The 16,791-nt window shown below is 42.2% G+C and overlaps 1 protein-coding gene across 1 annotated transcript in view; it reads right to left on the reverse strand.

Moving 5' to 3' along the window:
* Nucleotides 1-648: 648 nt before the first annotated feature.
* Nucleotides 649-16,791, reverse strand: part of FGL1 (fibrinogen like 1) — a 40,815-nt gene continuing 24,672 nt past the window's right edge. Inside the window, exons 4-7 of the mRNA XM_060246418.1 lie at nt 15,089-15,186; nt 12,115-12,203; nt 11,262-11,449; nt 649-1,330 (exon numbers count right to left, since the gene is read on the reverse strand). Coding sequence (XP_060102401.1) covers nt 1,171-1,330; nt 11,262-11,449; nt 12,115-12,203; nt 15,089-15,186 — 535 coding nt within the window. The 3' untranslated portion in view covers nt 649-1,170. The remainder of the gene's footprint in view (nt 1,331-11,261; nt 11,450-12,114; nt 12,204-15,088; nt 15,187-16,791) is intronic.

The raw sequence follows: 16,791 nt of genomic DNA on the forward strand, positions 1-16,791 counted from the left end.
CCAATACGTAGATGAAGTTTAGGTGGTGGTGTCTATATGTATGTAACTGTGCCCAATTGTTGAGTTGCACCAGCACCCTCTATGGTAATCTAAGGGATACACGGGATTCCTCTCAGACCTTCTGGTGCAGTCATCTGGTGTGACAAAATATCAGGAATCTGCTACATGCTCACTCTAGCTCTCTGGTGAATATAAACTAAATCAGAAATTAATTGCAAAAAATACTGTTCAACCCAAAGATTCCCTTCTACTAAGCAGAAGGGAGTCCTTGTTTTAAATCCATATATGGTTTAACAATAAAGAGTAATAAATGTCACACATTTGATCCGAGAAATAGCCCTTTGGACAGATCTGGTTTTCCCACTTTTCATTTCTTCTGAAATTATTCTCTCTTTAAGCATTACCTTAAAGAATGGATCCTCCATTCCACATAAATGTTATGTGACAAGCTGGGCATTACAGAAACTGCAGACTATGCATGATATAGCAGCAATATATAGGTCATTAGTTTAAAGCGCCTGGAAAAATGAATTGCATCCAGTGTAATTTTAGAACAGAAATGCTGAGATTGTGAGAGACATATTTTTTCAAAAATGATAGAATTAAGGCACAACAGTGCTAAGTCCAGGGGAGTTGCCACATTGTGCAAAATCCAGTTCAGTTCAGTTTTATTGGCATAAAAGCAATCATGACTCAGAATCAAAAGTAGGTACAAAGGCCTACAATTGTGCAAAATCAGTGAGGATGGCACTCTGCTATCACAGGGGGGGGGGAGTGGTAGCTGAAGGGGAACTGAAGCAAGGAAAATGATGCCAGTGTCAGGTGGGAATGGGAAAAAAATCTGCACCTTCCCATCCACACTGGTTACAAACATGCTTTGAGGAAGCAATTGTTCCAAAAGGATAATCCCAAAATAGGTTTAGGAATTATTGCAGCAAAGCAAGGGGAACATTGGGAGGTGTATACGAGCATGATGATACTGTGTAGATGCTGGAGAAAAGACCCCCTCCTGTTTTGCAGTTGCTGAAACAGCCACATGGAGGCTGATCATGCTGGACTGTGGCCATTATCTGTAACAATGCCAATTTACACAGAGGTAAATGAGGAAAGCATATGTCACAATACATTTTAGACCGATTTGTTTGAAAGGAAGAGTGCGAGAACACACATTTAAACCTTGTCAGGGCTGAAGTCTGACGGCCTTACTTTCATGGTGACAGATTTCAGAGAATACCACCACCCATGCCATGTAAACCACACAATTCCATTGTCTGTTGCTGCTGAGTAGGGTCCGTTGTAGTACAAGCCATTCAGGTTGGCAGTGTGACATCTGGAAGGAAAGGAGGTGGGGAAAAGAAAATATTTCCTTTAGATTTTGAATGAGACTATCTATTACCCTTGGCATTTATACACAGTGTGGCTGTTTGTATTGCTAGAACGTGAGTTCGATCCCAGTGGAAGCTGGTTCAGGTAGCTGGCTCCAGGTTGACTCAGCCTTCCATCCTTCCGAGGTTGTTAAAATGAGTATCCAGCTTGCTGGGGGGAAAGTATAGATGACTGGGGAAGGCAATGGCAATGGCAAAACTTTGTGAAAGCAACGTCACCCCAGAATCGAAAAACGACTGGTGCTTGCACAGGGGACTACCTTTACCTTTTTAATTATATAAAGCCTTTTATAACTCTTCAAGAGTTTCAGATCACACTGGATCAAAACAAGCTAATGATAAACTCTACAACTGAGAGCATCAACATGTAACTTCTAGCTGATTTTTTTTGTTAAAGTGACAAGTTGGAAAGTGTTTTGAGCTCAGAACTTCAAATCAATGTGTCGTGGTAAGATTATAGTTTACATCTGCAACCCTCTGCATTTATGGAGTTCAGTACTGCTAAACAATTACAAGGGATCTTGGAATTCAAGACCATATTTCTCAAAATGGCAGGCAGTCCTTCCAGGAAGGCACATAGTTAAAACTCCTGCATGCAATTTAGATTTTGGGTGAAAACAGATGCTGGGTAATCACAAGGTAGCTGCTTTTTAAAAGACTGGGCAGGAGTTGTAACTGCTTGGAAAGGCAGTTATCTGTAGCCTCTAACCATGTGGTAAACCCAGATTACTGAATATCTTGCTCCTGTGGTTTATTCAGCAATTAGAAGTGGTGGCAGTGGTTGTGGCCCAAGGACCCATAGCCTTCACCAGCATCTGTCTTGGACAAACTGATCCAAGTCCATTCTTTCAGAAACTATTTTCCTCCCAATTAAAAAAAAAATAGTTTACTGATATGTAAATATTAAATAGCATCTCATATCTAACACTCTCAGCCAAACCAGATGCAATGATGTGAGTTCCACAAATGGAGCTTCCAGCATATTTTTTTCTCTTTACATACCAGGTACTCAGAATGGAACCAGATTCAAATTGCTAGGGTGGGGTGAAGTAGCCTTCTTTTTGCAGCATTTTCCTGATTCTAAATGCCCCACCAAGTTATTATTTGCCCCACTGGGGAAACACACATTTATTAATATGGGTGCTTCATTTGAAGTCTGAAAAATAGCAGGGGGTGGAAGGTTTTAACTGTTTCTCTCCTTACTCCCAGTTTGACTCATGTGCCCAATGATACTGGGAGTTCTGTTCACTCTCTTCATCATATCTGATTTGGCTTCTTGGCAAGCTTTGCAGGACTTCCCAGTTTCACTGTTCTGCCTGCTGTTGAACTGCCCCTGCCCCACCCCTTTTTTTGCCCCAGATAGGTATAAAATATCAATTAGTTGTCTACATCAAAGGGATAGATCTGTTGTTGGTTTAGGTATCTTCCCAGGTAATACTGTTTATGACTGGCTATCTTAATTCTTAATTCAGTCTTAAGGAAAATCAACCCAGACTGTTCCCTGGAAGGTCAGATGCTGGAGCTGAAGCTCAAATACTTTGGCCACCAAATTAGAAGGGAGCACTCAGTGGAGAAGACCTGATGCTGGGAAAGACAGAAGGCAAAAGAAGAAGGGGACGACAAAAGATGATATGGCTGGACAGCGTTACTGATGTAACTAACATGAATTTGAGCCGACTTTGGAGGATGGTAGAAGACAGGAGGGCCTGGCATGACTTTGTCCATGGGGTCGCAAAGAGTCGGACTCGACTGTGCGATTGAGCAACAACAAATCTTAATTCTTTATCTATCTAATTGGTTTACCAGCCAATCCCAAATGTAAGTTTTCAATCCATCTGAAATGCATACAATTGAGTCTGTTATTACTGAGTAAGGGACCAGAGAGTTGGGATTCTGAGAGGTCAGAAGCACTGCTGCCATTTGCAGGAATGAGTAGTCAGCTGTGTGACCCAAAGCAGCCTTTGAAATAATCACGAGTCATAACCCCAAGTTAAGGTTTTGAATCCTGACTGGATATGAGTGCAGACAATAGCATTCTGCACACTCCCAGAATCCAGCATTACCTTAAAGACTAACAACATTTGTGACAAGGTATGAGCTTTTGTGAGTCACCACACACTTCTTCAGATACTCCCAGCTCAGGATCTTCCTTCTCTCCTACTTCTTTCCACGACAGTGATAATATTGCACTAGCCATGTGGCAGATTACTGCTTCTATGCACAGTAATTGGTGGTATGTAGAATATATTTAGTTTGCAAATATTTTATTTGGTATTTTGATTTAACGAGATCCAAATGGCAGCTTTCAACCTGTTTAACAATGATGTTAACCACTAGGTGTGGTACAATTCCCTCAGCCCCACTCTACTATTCCTGGGCCATTCAGGGACAGTAAGGACTGGCTTCATCATGATGTTAAATGCAATAGTTGTGTATGGCCCCTCAGATACACTTATCTCACAACAACTCTGTACGGAATGTCTGATAGTGTGGTCCTCTTAAAATGTCCCACATCTCAGAACTTGATGGCTGATCTTTACCTCATGTCAGGATTCAGCTACCAGTTGTGCAGAAATATAAAAAAGGTAGAAACTTGTCCATCATTTACAGAACGACCTCTGTTGCTCCCTCCTTGACAGTGGAGTGTTCTCTGTGACAGGGTTTGAGAACAGCAGTCTAAGAACAAAAGACCTGCCTGTTCTGCCGCTTGACTGGCATTAGTTCCTGCCTGTTAATCAGCTTCATCTAAGAATGCTTTTCCAAACCTGTGAAGATTGTGCCTAGGGACAAGGGGGGTTGGCAGGGAAAACTGTATGACAGGAATGTGGGTTTGCGCACTTCCTTGGTTCGTTGATTTGGAGTAACGTTGTGAGTGCGTTTGCTGGTGATAACATGCCAGAACAAAAGTAATTACCATCAGCCCAGCTATTAGGGAACAGATTTGTATTTCTTAGGAAATCTCTCCAGCAGGTTAAATATAGGCAAATTGGCCACCGGCCAGCAGCTTAGATCCTCTGAGCTTCCTTTTAATTGGCTATGTAGAAATCCTCCCTCTGCCGCTCTAACAGCCCTCTCATTACCTCCCCAAACTGATTTCAAACTTCTACCTGATGCTACAAGGGCTTGATTTTGTTTCCACTAGAAAGAAAGAAACTATATTTTCATATGGAAAACATAACAGTGTCTCCTGCAGTCAACTGCCATGAGTCAGCAGATCTGCAGCAGCAGAGGAATGTAACAATAGCACAGTCAGTATTATTCAGCAGCCCTGGTGCAGAGAGGCTGGGAGAGCAAAAAGAATCTCTCAGCTGACAGCATGTTCCAAAGGTGGATAGGATTTCTCTCAAGGACCAGAATACATCACCTGGACATCTAAGTACCAGTAAAAAGACCTTCATTATGACTGACGCATCATGCAGTGACAACAGGGGCTTGGTTAGGTCAAGGACTCTTAGGGCACATGATATATTTTCCTCACTACACTCCTCCTCATGGGATGCCTTGCAATGAGCGCCAGGCTTCCTAGTTTCAGAGGTGGAAAGTAGGTTTTCTGTCACCATTTGTGGCCCTTAAGCGTCAGACACTGTGTGGCCTTGAAGTTAGGGCAAGTAGCTCTGTGTACTGTCTTTGCCACCTGACTTCAGAGACAACCACTGGGTCGGTCTCCACAATGCCTCCCTCAAGATGGCCAGTGAAGGAAGTACATCCAGCAGTTACAAGATCCCTTATCCCCACACGGTCAGCACCCTCCAGATGTCCTACAGCTAGGAGATGGTGATTCATTCCAAGTCGGAGGCCTCAGAGTGCTGCATTGACAAGCGGGCCAGGGTGACCTGCAGGGATGTCAGGCCTCCCAGGGTAGGCCTGGAGTGGGCAGACAGGGATAGACCTTGCCTGAGGCCCAGCAGTTGCAGCAGCTCTGGCTAATGGAGAGGGTTATGGTGGCATGGTCAGTTCTAGGAAAACCAGCAATGCCTCATGGCTGGGACAGCAAGGCCCTTTAAGGAGGGGGAGTGGAACTTCCCCCGTCAGAGACAGCCGTCTCCCCAGTGAGCTGGAGTGGGGCTCTGGCCTATGCTCAGCTCAGGCAGCCAAGGAGGATATGGGGGCTGAAACATGTCACTGAGGCTTAAGAGAGGGCAGCTCGGAGGTGGTCAGAAAAGGCTGTATGGATGATGCAATCCAGCCCTTCCACCGCTCCCTCAGTGAAGGCAAGACCCTGGAGGGCTCAGCCAGGATCAAGAAACCCTCAGCTCACACCTGCCAAGAAGTTCCCTGTTGTTTGCTCTAGCAGAAGCCTTCGTGCTTCTGGATCAGATGGCAAACTTTTACTTCTGAAAGCTGCTTTGGTAGAGAGGGGCAAATGGTAATCAGAGCAGCAAAACAGCTTTGAAATGCAAAAAAGTATGTGCTGTGACATCTCAAAGTATCAAGTTGGCCTATTCATGCCCTGTGGTCCCATTGTTTACTCCCCACCCTTCTGTGGTCATATTACACCTGCAAACATGATGCTTCTGACATCTGGTGGGCTCCAAAGCTTACGTCAGAATAAATCTGTTAGCCTTAAAGGTGCAGTTAGATTCTTAATTATGTGGTGGCAAAAAAATTGTTAAAACAGGTGACTACAGATTTCCCCATAACAGTTTTTGTTCTTGTTAAATCTTTGCTTATGGTTGTTGATCCTTGAGACTTACTTTTTTGAGAAAACAGGCATAAGATCAGGCTGTGCATATGCCTAATCATCAGCCATGCTTAATTGCTTAGAAACTCCCTGATGGCGAGGACAGAAAGGAGGTTAGGAAGCCACCTATATGTGAGAGTTGAATGAATTCAGGCCGGTGACTCTTGGGCAGAGGCTGTGGCTCAGCAGCGGAACAGCTGCTTTGCATACAGAAGCCCCAGTTTCAATCCCCAGCATCACCAGTTACAAAAGATCAGGATGCGAAAGGCCTTGACCTGAGACCCTGGAGAGATGCTGCTAGGCGGAGTAAGCCACACCTACTCCAACAGACCAATGGGACAAAGCAGCTTCATGTGTGTGTCTCCTTAGCTCCTCATGTCTTCATGGGGGGCAAGAAAATCCCACTGTTTAACAAGAACAAAAATCACAGTTTTGCCCAGGTGGACAACCCTCTGGAAAGTAGTCCAGGGAGCTTTGTTACCTTTAATTATATATACATGACTCATGTTTCAGTGCTTTCCTTTGGCCTACAGCGCACAGCTTTGTTCTTGTACACTGCTTCACTGTTCTATTGCTGCATTGTTTAGGACAAAAGGGATGGCTTTCAAAAACAGCAACAATGAGAAAATGCGGAGAAAGGCCCCATCATTTTAAAAATGCATTAGTGCTGCTGAACAAAGTGACCATCAGACAGCATTACTGGTTCTTAAAAGAGGTACACAGCCTTGTATTTGCAGTGCAGGGCTGCTTCATTCTTGCTCAGCAAAAATGACTATAGCGTGTTGGACCAGGAACTGATCCATCTAACCACACAGTTGCTGCTGTGCTGTGATTGTAATGCTTGAGTTAGGAGCTATAGAAGCTTTCCCCCTTAGCACGCACATTACTGTGCTATGGCTTCAGCAGTAAGCCTCATCACATTGATGCTAAATTGAACCGACTCGGGGGCATGTTTTGCCAGCAGTTCTGTTTCACAGCTGTGGTGCTGAGATGGCTGGCCTGCAGATCTATCAGTGTCAGAACGAGGAAAGGATGTTTTCCCTTGCCCTGTCCAAACACCAGCCCTAGTGCTGGCACACAAGCTATCCTTTGCATTGCTGTGCCTGTATTTCCTATCCAGAGAAAAGGGGCAAAAGAACAGCAGGATTGCATTTAGGAAGTCCTCAGGCTCATAGCGTAGATGACTGGGGAAGGCAATGACAAACCACCTTGTAAAAAGACTACCATGAAAACGTTGTGAAAGCAACGTCACCTCAGAGTCAGCAATGACTGGTGTTTGCACAGGGGACCTTTCCAGACTCATATACACCCCTCCCTTTATCCTTGCACGCAAACCAAAGACTTACTGATTTGGATTTAATTGTAATTTGTTGTGAAGTCCAAATCATACATGTCAATGAATTACATTTCCCCCCTACTTTCAAGGTTTCTAGGCTTTCTATTGTTTAAATGGGCCTCTAAAATGATTGAGGGGATAGAACTCTTTCCCTATGAAGAAAGGTTAAAGTGATTAGGGTTCTTTGACTTGGAGAAGCAATGACTGAGGGGTAGCATGACAGAGGTTTACAAAATTATTAATGACATAGAAAAAGCAGAGAAAGAAGTAATTTTCTTCTTTTCTCACAATACAGGAACTCACGGGCACTCAATGAAATTAATGAGCAGTAGGTTTAGAACAGATAAAAGGAAGTACATCCTCACCCAAAGAGAAATTAACACGTGGGATTCACTGCCGCACAAGTTGCTGACAGATAAAATATAGACAGCTTCAAAAGGGGATTGGATAAACATATGGAGCAGAGGCTCATGAGAGGCTATTAGTCATAAGCAGCGGTCATTTTGTAGAAAAATAGGTGGTGGAGCTCATCCAGGGATTGTTATGCAGCTGCACATACTATTCAATGGACAAGGAGGTGGAACTATCAGAAGGAGGAGGTGGGACTCTCAGAAAGGTGCAGGAGCTGTGCTGCTGTGAGCTCCCACTGAATCTGAAGCCTGGTCATAAGGTACAGGTGGAACACTATGTCTGGGGCAGTGTTGCACTGTACTCTTGGTGCTTTGGGAGGGGGAGTGGAAACAGTCAGAGGGTTTCTGGAGTTTGGCCCTGCTGGTGAACCTCCTGGTGGCACTTGGTTTTTGGCCACTGTATGACACAGAGTGTTGTACTTGATGGGCCATTGGCCTGATCCAACATGGCCTCTCATGTTCTTCTGTACTCATTCTGATTTATGATTCTGGTTGTAGGTAGGTAAGAAACAAACAGCAAGTTCTTAGAAGTCTTCAAATGCAAGTAGAGGAAGGGAATACATGTGTTTAAGGAATTTTATTCCCAGATCAAACCGATTATGGTTTGTTCAGTCTGTATGCAAACCTATGGCATTCATATCCTAATGGTTAATCTGGCCCTGAACATAATCTATTGATTGATTAGCTTTGTTCACAAGGCAACTAGGTGACAAACCACTCAGCACAAAAAGGATATAAAATCAAAGTTAAACTACCATTGTCAGTAGACTTCCTTGGAATAAACAGGGCTTACTTGTTAGTAAACATGCATAGGATTGAATTACAAGCAATTTCAATTTTCCTTTGGTCTTCCAGAAAACAGACTATATTTGGCTTTATTATTAATGATTATTTATTGAATTTATGAATTGCCCAATCCCTGCTACTGCAGGACTCTGGATCCACAGTATCAGTAAAAACACACACAAAATAAAACAATTAGAATATATCCGTACATTTTAAAAAAACAGATGGTGAGTATTGTTGATCTTATTTCTGACTGTCGACTACTTCATGGGTAGGGAGAAGAGACAAAACATATAGAGAGAGGAAGAGGAGGAGGACTAAACTAGTAATTTGAATGAAACAATCAGGGAAGCAATAAACCTATCATCATTAGTGTATTTTGTGACCCTAAAAACATCTTGGGTGTGATTCTCTAATGCTTTATGGGAAAACAATGTTATTTCTCAAAGCTTCCCGCAACGTATTTATCAATTTCCTTCTGAAGTCACTGGAAACTTTGACTTCATTGGAAACAGGATTTACACAGATATTCATTTTTTCTTTTTATCACTGTAGCACTAATGACAGAGCTGAAACAAACTGTACTTTCACACAGTAAATCTGGCACCAGATCAACCAAAATTTGGACCAGTTCCATTCATTTGCAGTGACATGACTGACACGTTATCAAGTAATGGACAGGTCTAAGCAACTTTCCTGCAGAAATCCAGAATATTTAGGGAGACTCAAGCAAGCACTAAAGCTGATTCTGATTGATAGCCCTTACCAATGACTTCAGATTACTCTAAAATTGTGAAATTTGGAACTCATTTCCAAAGGAGCATGTTTATTTTATAACAATTGCATAAGTATGTTGCTCATTCTGTTTTGCAACTAATCAGATTTTGTTTTAATCTTTCTTGGTAGTTACCATTGAAATTTCTTTGTATGGTTTACTGCCAATGCATGTATGTAGTTTAATTAAGAATACCCATTCTATGTAGCTCATGTGATGTTGCTTAAAACATGCAGAATCATTCTGAACAAGTTGGAGGTGGAGAATCAGTTTGTTCTTGCTAGTGCTGGCTTGTCTTCCACACCATACACATGTCATATCTAATCTAGCTGCTGAGGCAAACCACATAGGACAGTGGCAGATCCATCCTATAAGTATCAGTAGGGATGTGTACACACACATACACAAAAAAGGCATTTTTTGGATTTGTGTTTAATGGAGCCAAAAAATGTTGGTATTTCCTGATAATCCTGGATTCTCTTCCCCCTCAGCTCCTGTGCGGAATGAACATATGAACATATGAAGCTGCCTTATACTGAATCAGACCCTTGGTCCATCAAAGTCAGTATTGTCTTCTCAGACTGGCAGCGGCTCTCCAGGGTCTCAAGCTGAGGTTTCTCACACCTATTTGCCTGGACCCTTTTTTGGAGATGCCAGGGATTGAACCTGGGACCTTCTGCTTCCCAAGCAGATGCTCTACCACTGAGCCACCGTCCCTCCCTGGAATAATTTAAATGTAAAACCCGTGGAGCAACACTTCACCTCAGGCTTATATTATGAGGGGAAGGGCTCCTGTCTTCACCCTAATGCTCTTTTCCAGAGCTGAAAGGGATTCATGGGTGGTATTTGTTCTACTTTGGAGCTGTGAGGGCATAGAATAATCCACATGCAGTTCCATAACAGGGGGACACAATATGTTTTATATTGTGTAGTTTGGCCCTCAGCCTAACCTACATTACAGAATTTGGGGGAGTATAAAATGAAGGAAAAGAATACCATGTATACCACCCTGATTAGATCATACCATTGTAATGTGCAGTTTGTGCCTCATTGTTGGGGGACAATATATGGAAATGGAAGCACTTTTAAGAGACATGCCAAATAATCTGCTTAAGTGACTCATAAAGAAGAGCCACGGGATAGCTAGTAAACAAGATATATGCTGGCTGCTGCATAACAAGGAGTCTACAATTTATGGACTTCGACAAATATATCTTTCAGCTGAATTCAAGTTGATTCAGAACACTGTCACCAGGAACAAAGTGTTATCTTTTCTTCCAGTGGTTTGCAATATTACTAAATTATACTAAATAATATTTAAATTAATGTTACCTTTCATCTGATAGCAGTGGTGGTACAAATGGAGCAAAATCAGTCTTGCAGTACCTTCCGTTGAACATTGCTCCCTGATTTCCCTTTGCCCTATAGCTTGCAACAGTGGTGTAGTCATACCCACTTATTTTTTTTACACAGGGGTAGATAATGATTTAGCAGGCAAGTGCTAAGAATTCAGGTAATCCTCTGCTTTATGAAAGAGCTTTTGGCAGCACGTCCTAGAGCAGAGAGGGACCTAATTTTGCTGGAATAACTTTTTCTGTACTATGCTCACAAGTACACACAGCATGATCTTGAAAATGTATACTCGTACATGAATTTCTATCAGTTCAGTGGGACATATTCCCAAGTAAGTGTGCATTGGATTGTAGTTTTAGCAGTTTTGTGTGTGAGATTACATGCATGCAGTATCAGTGCTGATGTCAGGTGGGCTAGCAATTTTTGAGACTTTGTCTGCTATGCAGTTTGATCAAAACTACGCTGATACAAATGCATTTTGAGTCAAAATCACAGTCGAATATTTCAAAACCAAAGTAAGAGAAAGATATCAAACCTGTTAAACCACCAGCCAGCATTGTCTTCTTCAGCACAATTCTTTTCATACTTGTCATTATCTCTGTCTTTGGTACTGAATTTCATTCCTTGGTGGTTTGCCCACCATTTCACTTCAGGATGAAAACCCCCAGTGAAGGAGTCACCAGCTGTTCCAGAGTACTGTCCACAAGTCATCGTGTAGGAACTCTAGGAGCAAATTGGAGAGGGGTGGAGAATCTCATGTCTATATATCATCTTAACATTTAAGAAGTGTATTCAAAAAGGAAAACAATATTCACTATCTGTCCAGAAATTGTGACAAATACAAATGCAAACATCTCACAAAATTTCATTCTATTGGCTATGGTCATAACAACACTGAGGTAGTATATAAGAGAAAAATAAATGATAATAGACTTTTCTTTACATTAGGTATCTTCCAATAAGGGAATCCAATGAAGGTCCCAGGTTCAATGTCTGACATCAGTTAAAAGGATTAAGAAGTACATAATGAGAAAGATAGAGGCAGAGGCCTGGGACCTTGGAGAGCTGCTGCCAGAGTAGACAAAAGTGACCTTTCCAGACAATCTGACTCAGTGTAAGGGTGCTTCATGTTTTCGTTTTGGCTGACTGAATGTCTTGAGCCAGTCCTAGAAATCTATTAGGCTGATAGGTAGTGGCTGACCAAGGGTGAGCTTCATATGTAAATGAGGGATTTGAAGCCAAGTCCAACACTATGGCCTCTGAACTACATATCTGCACAGTCTCTGTGGCAAGGGTAAAATGATACACCCACCCCCCCAGTGGTACTTTGAAACCTAATTTATATTAGCAATTTTCATGTACCAGTTAATGCAAATGCATTTTATTACCTGTTCATCCCCAATTCGGAAGTTTTCATATTGTGCAAAGCGCTGTTCTCCCATAAAATCAGACATATCTATTTTTAATGTATAATTTCCTAGAATGACAATAACAAATTGTGAGTAGATTGTCCACATGCAGGAAAAAGGGTGCCAAAAGAGATTCTGTTCAATTTACTACAAGCATTAAAGGAGTTCTATGTGGTGTACTGATTCTTGCTTATAGGGTTACTATCTAAAGTTTGATTTCACACCGATTAGAATCATACTGAGGTATTATATCTGGATCACACACTGCCATGTTAATACTAGCTTTATTTAAGAATATAGTTAGAAGTTTTTTTTCCTATATTCCCATGATTTGATAATTATTCTGCAACATTAAACCAGAGATTCCCTAATAGAGCACTTTGTTTTTGGCTTTAACTATATACTTAACAGATGGGTCATACCAACACATCTCTCTAATTTAACGGTGTTGTATCTGCTTAGACTACTTTTATGTAGGTAGAACTGTCCTGTGCTCCCCATGTCCTTGAAATAAGGCTATTGCATCACCAAACAAAACCAAAATGTGTGCACCTTCTGTTAGTGGAATATGCCTAATTCCATAACCAAGGGTTTATCCCTGTTCAGATTTAAAAAAAATATATACAACAGCCATGGTAACAGATTAGGAATCCTCAAGTTTACAAATCAGAGTTTTCTGCCACAAAAAGCTGGGTAACCCCCATCCAGAGTTTGGGCTGCTGTAGTTAGTAATCCAATATGGTGCTTGACATTGTGGCTGCAGCCACCACCTCCAGTTAAAGGCGAAGAGAGAAAGGAGGAGGAACTGAGTCACAGTGGAGAAAGGAGCCAGTGGGAAGAAGGGAAAGTAAAGCATGAGCCATGAGGATAAAAGTGACCATGGAGGGGGTGCCATCCCCCACTAGCACTTCCAGGGTCCTGCTCTTCAGAAAATACAACCCCTTTCTTTGTGTTTTTGAGTCAAAAACCTGATGAGGTTTGTTCTGGTGTGAATCTAGAATAATATTGGATTTGCATGGCCGTGATTGCATCATGACTGCACCTATTTATTTCAGATTTCTACCACATTTTGATGCAGTTTCCATAAAGCTAAATTAACACGTATAAGTAGTGGGATTAGTAAGCAATCAAAGCATGTAGCATACATGACTAAATTTTTTACTGGGTTTTCCAAAATTTGCCTCTGCCTGATTAGAGTAAAGATTTGAGATTGACAATTATTTTGAAGATATGAAAGTATTCTGTAAGATGTTTTGTTGCTCATGGTGTACATTTTTTTGTATATTTCTGTTTCACTCTGGACAAACAGGTTTTGCAGGTTTCTGAAACATATAAAATATATAACCTGCCAAACCTGTCTCCTAGAGGTGAAAGTTATTTTTTTCAAAGTGTCTTCAGCTGACTGAATAAACAAAACAGTGACCGATTTTGCACTCAGCTTACCCCGCTGTCACGTTCCTCTTCTCCGCGCAGCATCCTTTGGATTTCCCACTACCTGCTCCGGAGCTGCAGGAAACATCTGGTTTTCACAGGGCAAACTGGTTTTTAGTGGTTTCCATCTGCCGTGCAAAAATCGCAATGTTTCCTGCAGCTCCGGAGCAGATAGTGGGAAATCCAAAGGACGCTGCATGGAGAAGAGGAATGTGACAGCGGGAAAAGCTGAGTGCGAAATCGGTCAGTTTTTCCAGACAAATTCATAACCTAAAGTAACAAACTCTAGGACAATTTATACAAAAGTTTTCTCTGCTATTATAATTCTTGAGTCATTCAGTTATTCCACACAATTCAAATGATAGTTGTCCTAGCCTTGTATTGGTCTCCATATTTCCAGACTTCATTTTAACATGATTTATTTAACATTGGATACAAATGTAGTACGGCATAACTGGTGTCAACCATCATGGTGCTATTTTCTTCTCTGGTTAAGAGAGGTTTCCCTCTGATGTTTATGACTGACCTCGAACCACGCTATCTCAGCTGTCTGTCTCAGCAGCACTTGTGTGAATCTCCTGTACTACATTCCTGTCTACTTGGCCTTTCTCTACCCTTACCATTCAAGGGGGAGGTTTCATCTTTTTTTTCTTTTTTCACAATAGGAGATATACACCTCTACTTAAACATTTAATCACTGTGGTTATTTATTGTTCTAACATTTGCTGCACGTTCTGTAGTTCTGAGGTGCGTATGACCTGCTCCAAGAAAACAATTAAAAGGGGATGGAGGTGTCTTTTCACATGTACTATTGGAAACTGCCACTGACAATTCATCAGGAGAGCCAGTTTGGTGTGGTGGTTAAGTGTGCGGACTCTTATCTGGGAGAACCGGGTTTGATTCCCCACTCCTCCACTTGCACCTGCTGGAATGGCCTTGGGTCAGCCATAGTTCTGGAAGAGGTTGTCCTTGAAATGGCAGCTGCTGTGAGAGTCCTCTCCAGCCCCACCCACCTCACAGGGTGTCTGTTGTGGGGGAGGAAGGTAAAGGAGATTGTGAGCCGCTCTGAGACTCTTTGGAGTGGAGGGCGGGATGGATATAAATCCAATATCATCATCTTCTTCTTCATCACCACATTTGTCTGGACAGGAATCACAAGATGTTGATGCAGGATATAGCACAGTTGCAACCACAACAGGGAACTACAGCAATAGAATAATAGAATCATAGAGCTGGAAGGGACCTCCAGGGTCATCTAGTTCAACCCCCTGCACTATGCAGGAAACTCACAAACACCTCCCCCTAAATTCACAGGATCTTCATTGCTGTCTTTCACCGGAAACCAAAGAAGCAAAACCTCAAGAGAAAAGACGTCCTCATTCTGGTTTTGACAAAAGCCAAACACAAGTGCTTTTGACCGCTTTGGGTTAAGTATGAAGTAGTCTCATGGAGCTGAAATGGGTCTGTGGGATAAATCAGCTTGTTGATCTTTGCTTTCTGACTGAAAATGTACAGATCTTACCCTGAGAGGTCAGATAATGAAGATTTTTATTTCCAAGCCAATATTCACCCTCTGGAGAAGTAAAATCACCAAAACCTTGTTCATACTCAGCCCAGCCTCTGAAAATAAAATGTAAACCTACTTACTTGTGTAGTGCAAAGGAAATTAGCAGCTTCTCTTTAAATGATCTGTTTTAAGTCCCAAAGGATGCAATTCTAAAAACACTTTCCAGGCAGTAAGCCCTCAGAACAGGTCTGCTCAGAAGTAAGTCCCATGAATAAAATAAGACTTAATTCTGAGCAAACCTGCTTAGGTCTGCTCCTAGATTCCTCAAATGGCAAGAAGACGCTGATATATTTGGGGCTTGCTTTTGGTTTGTGAAGTCCTAAGCAGAGTGACACCCTTCTAAGTCTGCTGACTCCAATGGATTTAGAAAGGGTTTCACTTTGCTTAGGATGACTCTGTTACTCCCTCCCACATAACATGCTTACTGGGACTGGAATCTCTTTTTACCTGACATAATGAACCTCTTTCTCTGTTTTCATATTCAAGTGCCTGGAGATAAAGGTTTGTTGTGTATGCTGATCAATAGTATGTATTAATAGGTTCATTGGAGCCTATAGGACTGAGGTTGGGGACTCAGGAACAAGGGGCATATGAACATATATATGAGCATATGAAACTGCCTTCTACTGAATCAGACCCTTGGTCCATCAAAGTCAGTATTGTCTACTCAGACTGGTAGTGGCTCTCCAGGGTCTCAGCTGAGGTTTTTCACACCTATTTGCCTGGACCCTTTTTAGTAGGAGATGCCGGGGATTGAACCTGGGACCTTCTGCTTACCAAGCAGATGCTCTACCACTGAGCCACCGTCCCTCCCAAATCCCTGCTGCCCTACTCCAATCATGGCCCCCTTGCTGGTTTGAATGATCCAATGGTATCCTAGTGCGGGAACCTTGAAGTGTATATAGTTGGCTCCGTTGGCACAGTTTCTCAGTCTTAGAGTTCAGCCTTTACCATGCTGTACTTAATAAAAGAGCTTTGATCACCACAACCTCGTCTCCTCCATGCATCGAACCCACTATATTACAAGATTCAAATCCCCAAATATTTCGCTGAGCTGCAAAAAGCATAAGAATGCTGATATGGATCGGCAATGCAGAGCTGGGTAACAGGAGGCTAACTTCGCCACTCACACCATTTCCACATGCCCTCTTCCCAATTAGAAATGTTCCCCTCCACAAAGGGACTTTAAGCTGCAGGAAGACAAAAAGGGAGGCACTTGTGGGATCTATTTATCTCCACCTGACACATGAGGCTTAACCCCTTGTGACTCATCTATTTACCCTTACTTTTCCTAGTTAGCCCTCCTTCCCTTTGATTCCCCTTCCTTTCCTCACTGTCTTGTTTTACACTAATTAAATTGTAAGTATGAGGGCAGATTTGCTTTTAAAATTTTATAGTCCCCTAACAATTATAGCGCTTTACAAGCCAGACCAATCATTTGATGAGGGCAAAAACTGCGGCTTCTCTTTTGTAAAGACCTGGCACATGCAAGCACATGCAAGTATAAACTTCTTTAAAACCTCAGGGCCCAAGAGGCCACATTGAGCCATGAAAGTATAAGTTCCCACTGTCATTATTCAGACCCCAAATAGTCATCCCTCAAAGGAAACTCCTAGTTCCCAGGTAATGTGGCAACACCTGTTACCTCCTCCTTAAAC

The sequence above is a fragment of the Heteronotia binoei genome, chromosome 9 (assembly GCF_032191835.1).
Source record: "Heteronotia binoei isolate CCM8104 ecotype False Entrance Well chromosome 9, APGP_CSIRO_Hbin_v1, whole genome shotgun sequence".
In the NCBI taxonomy this organism is placed as follows: Eukaryota; Metazoa; Chordata; class Lepidosauria; order Squamata; family Gekkonidae; genus Heteronotia; species Heteronotia binoei.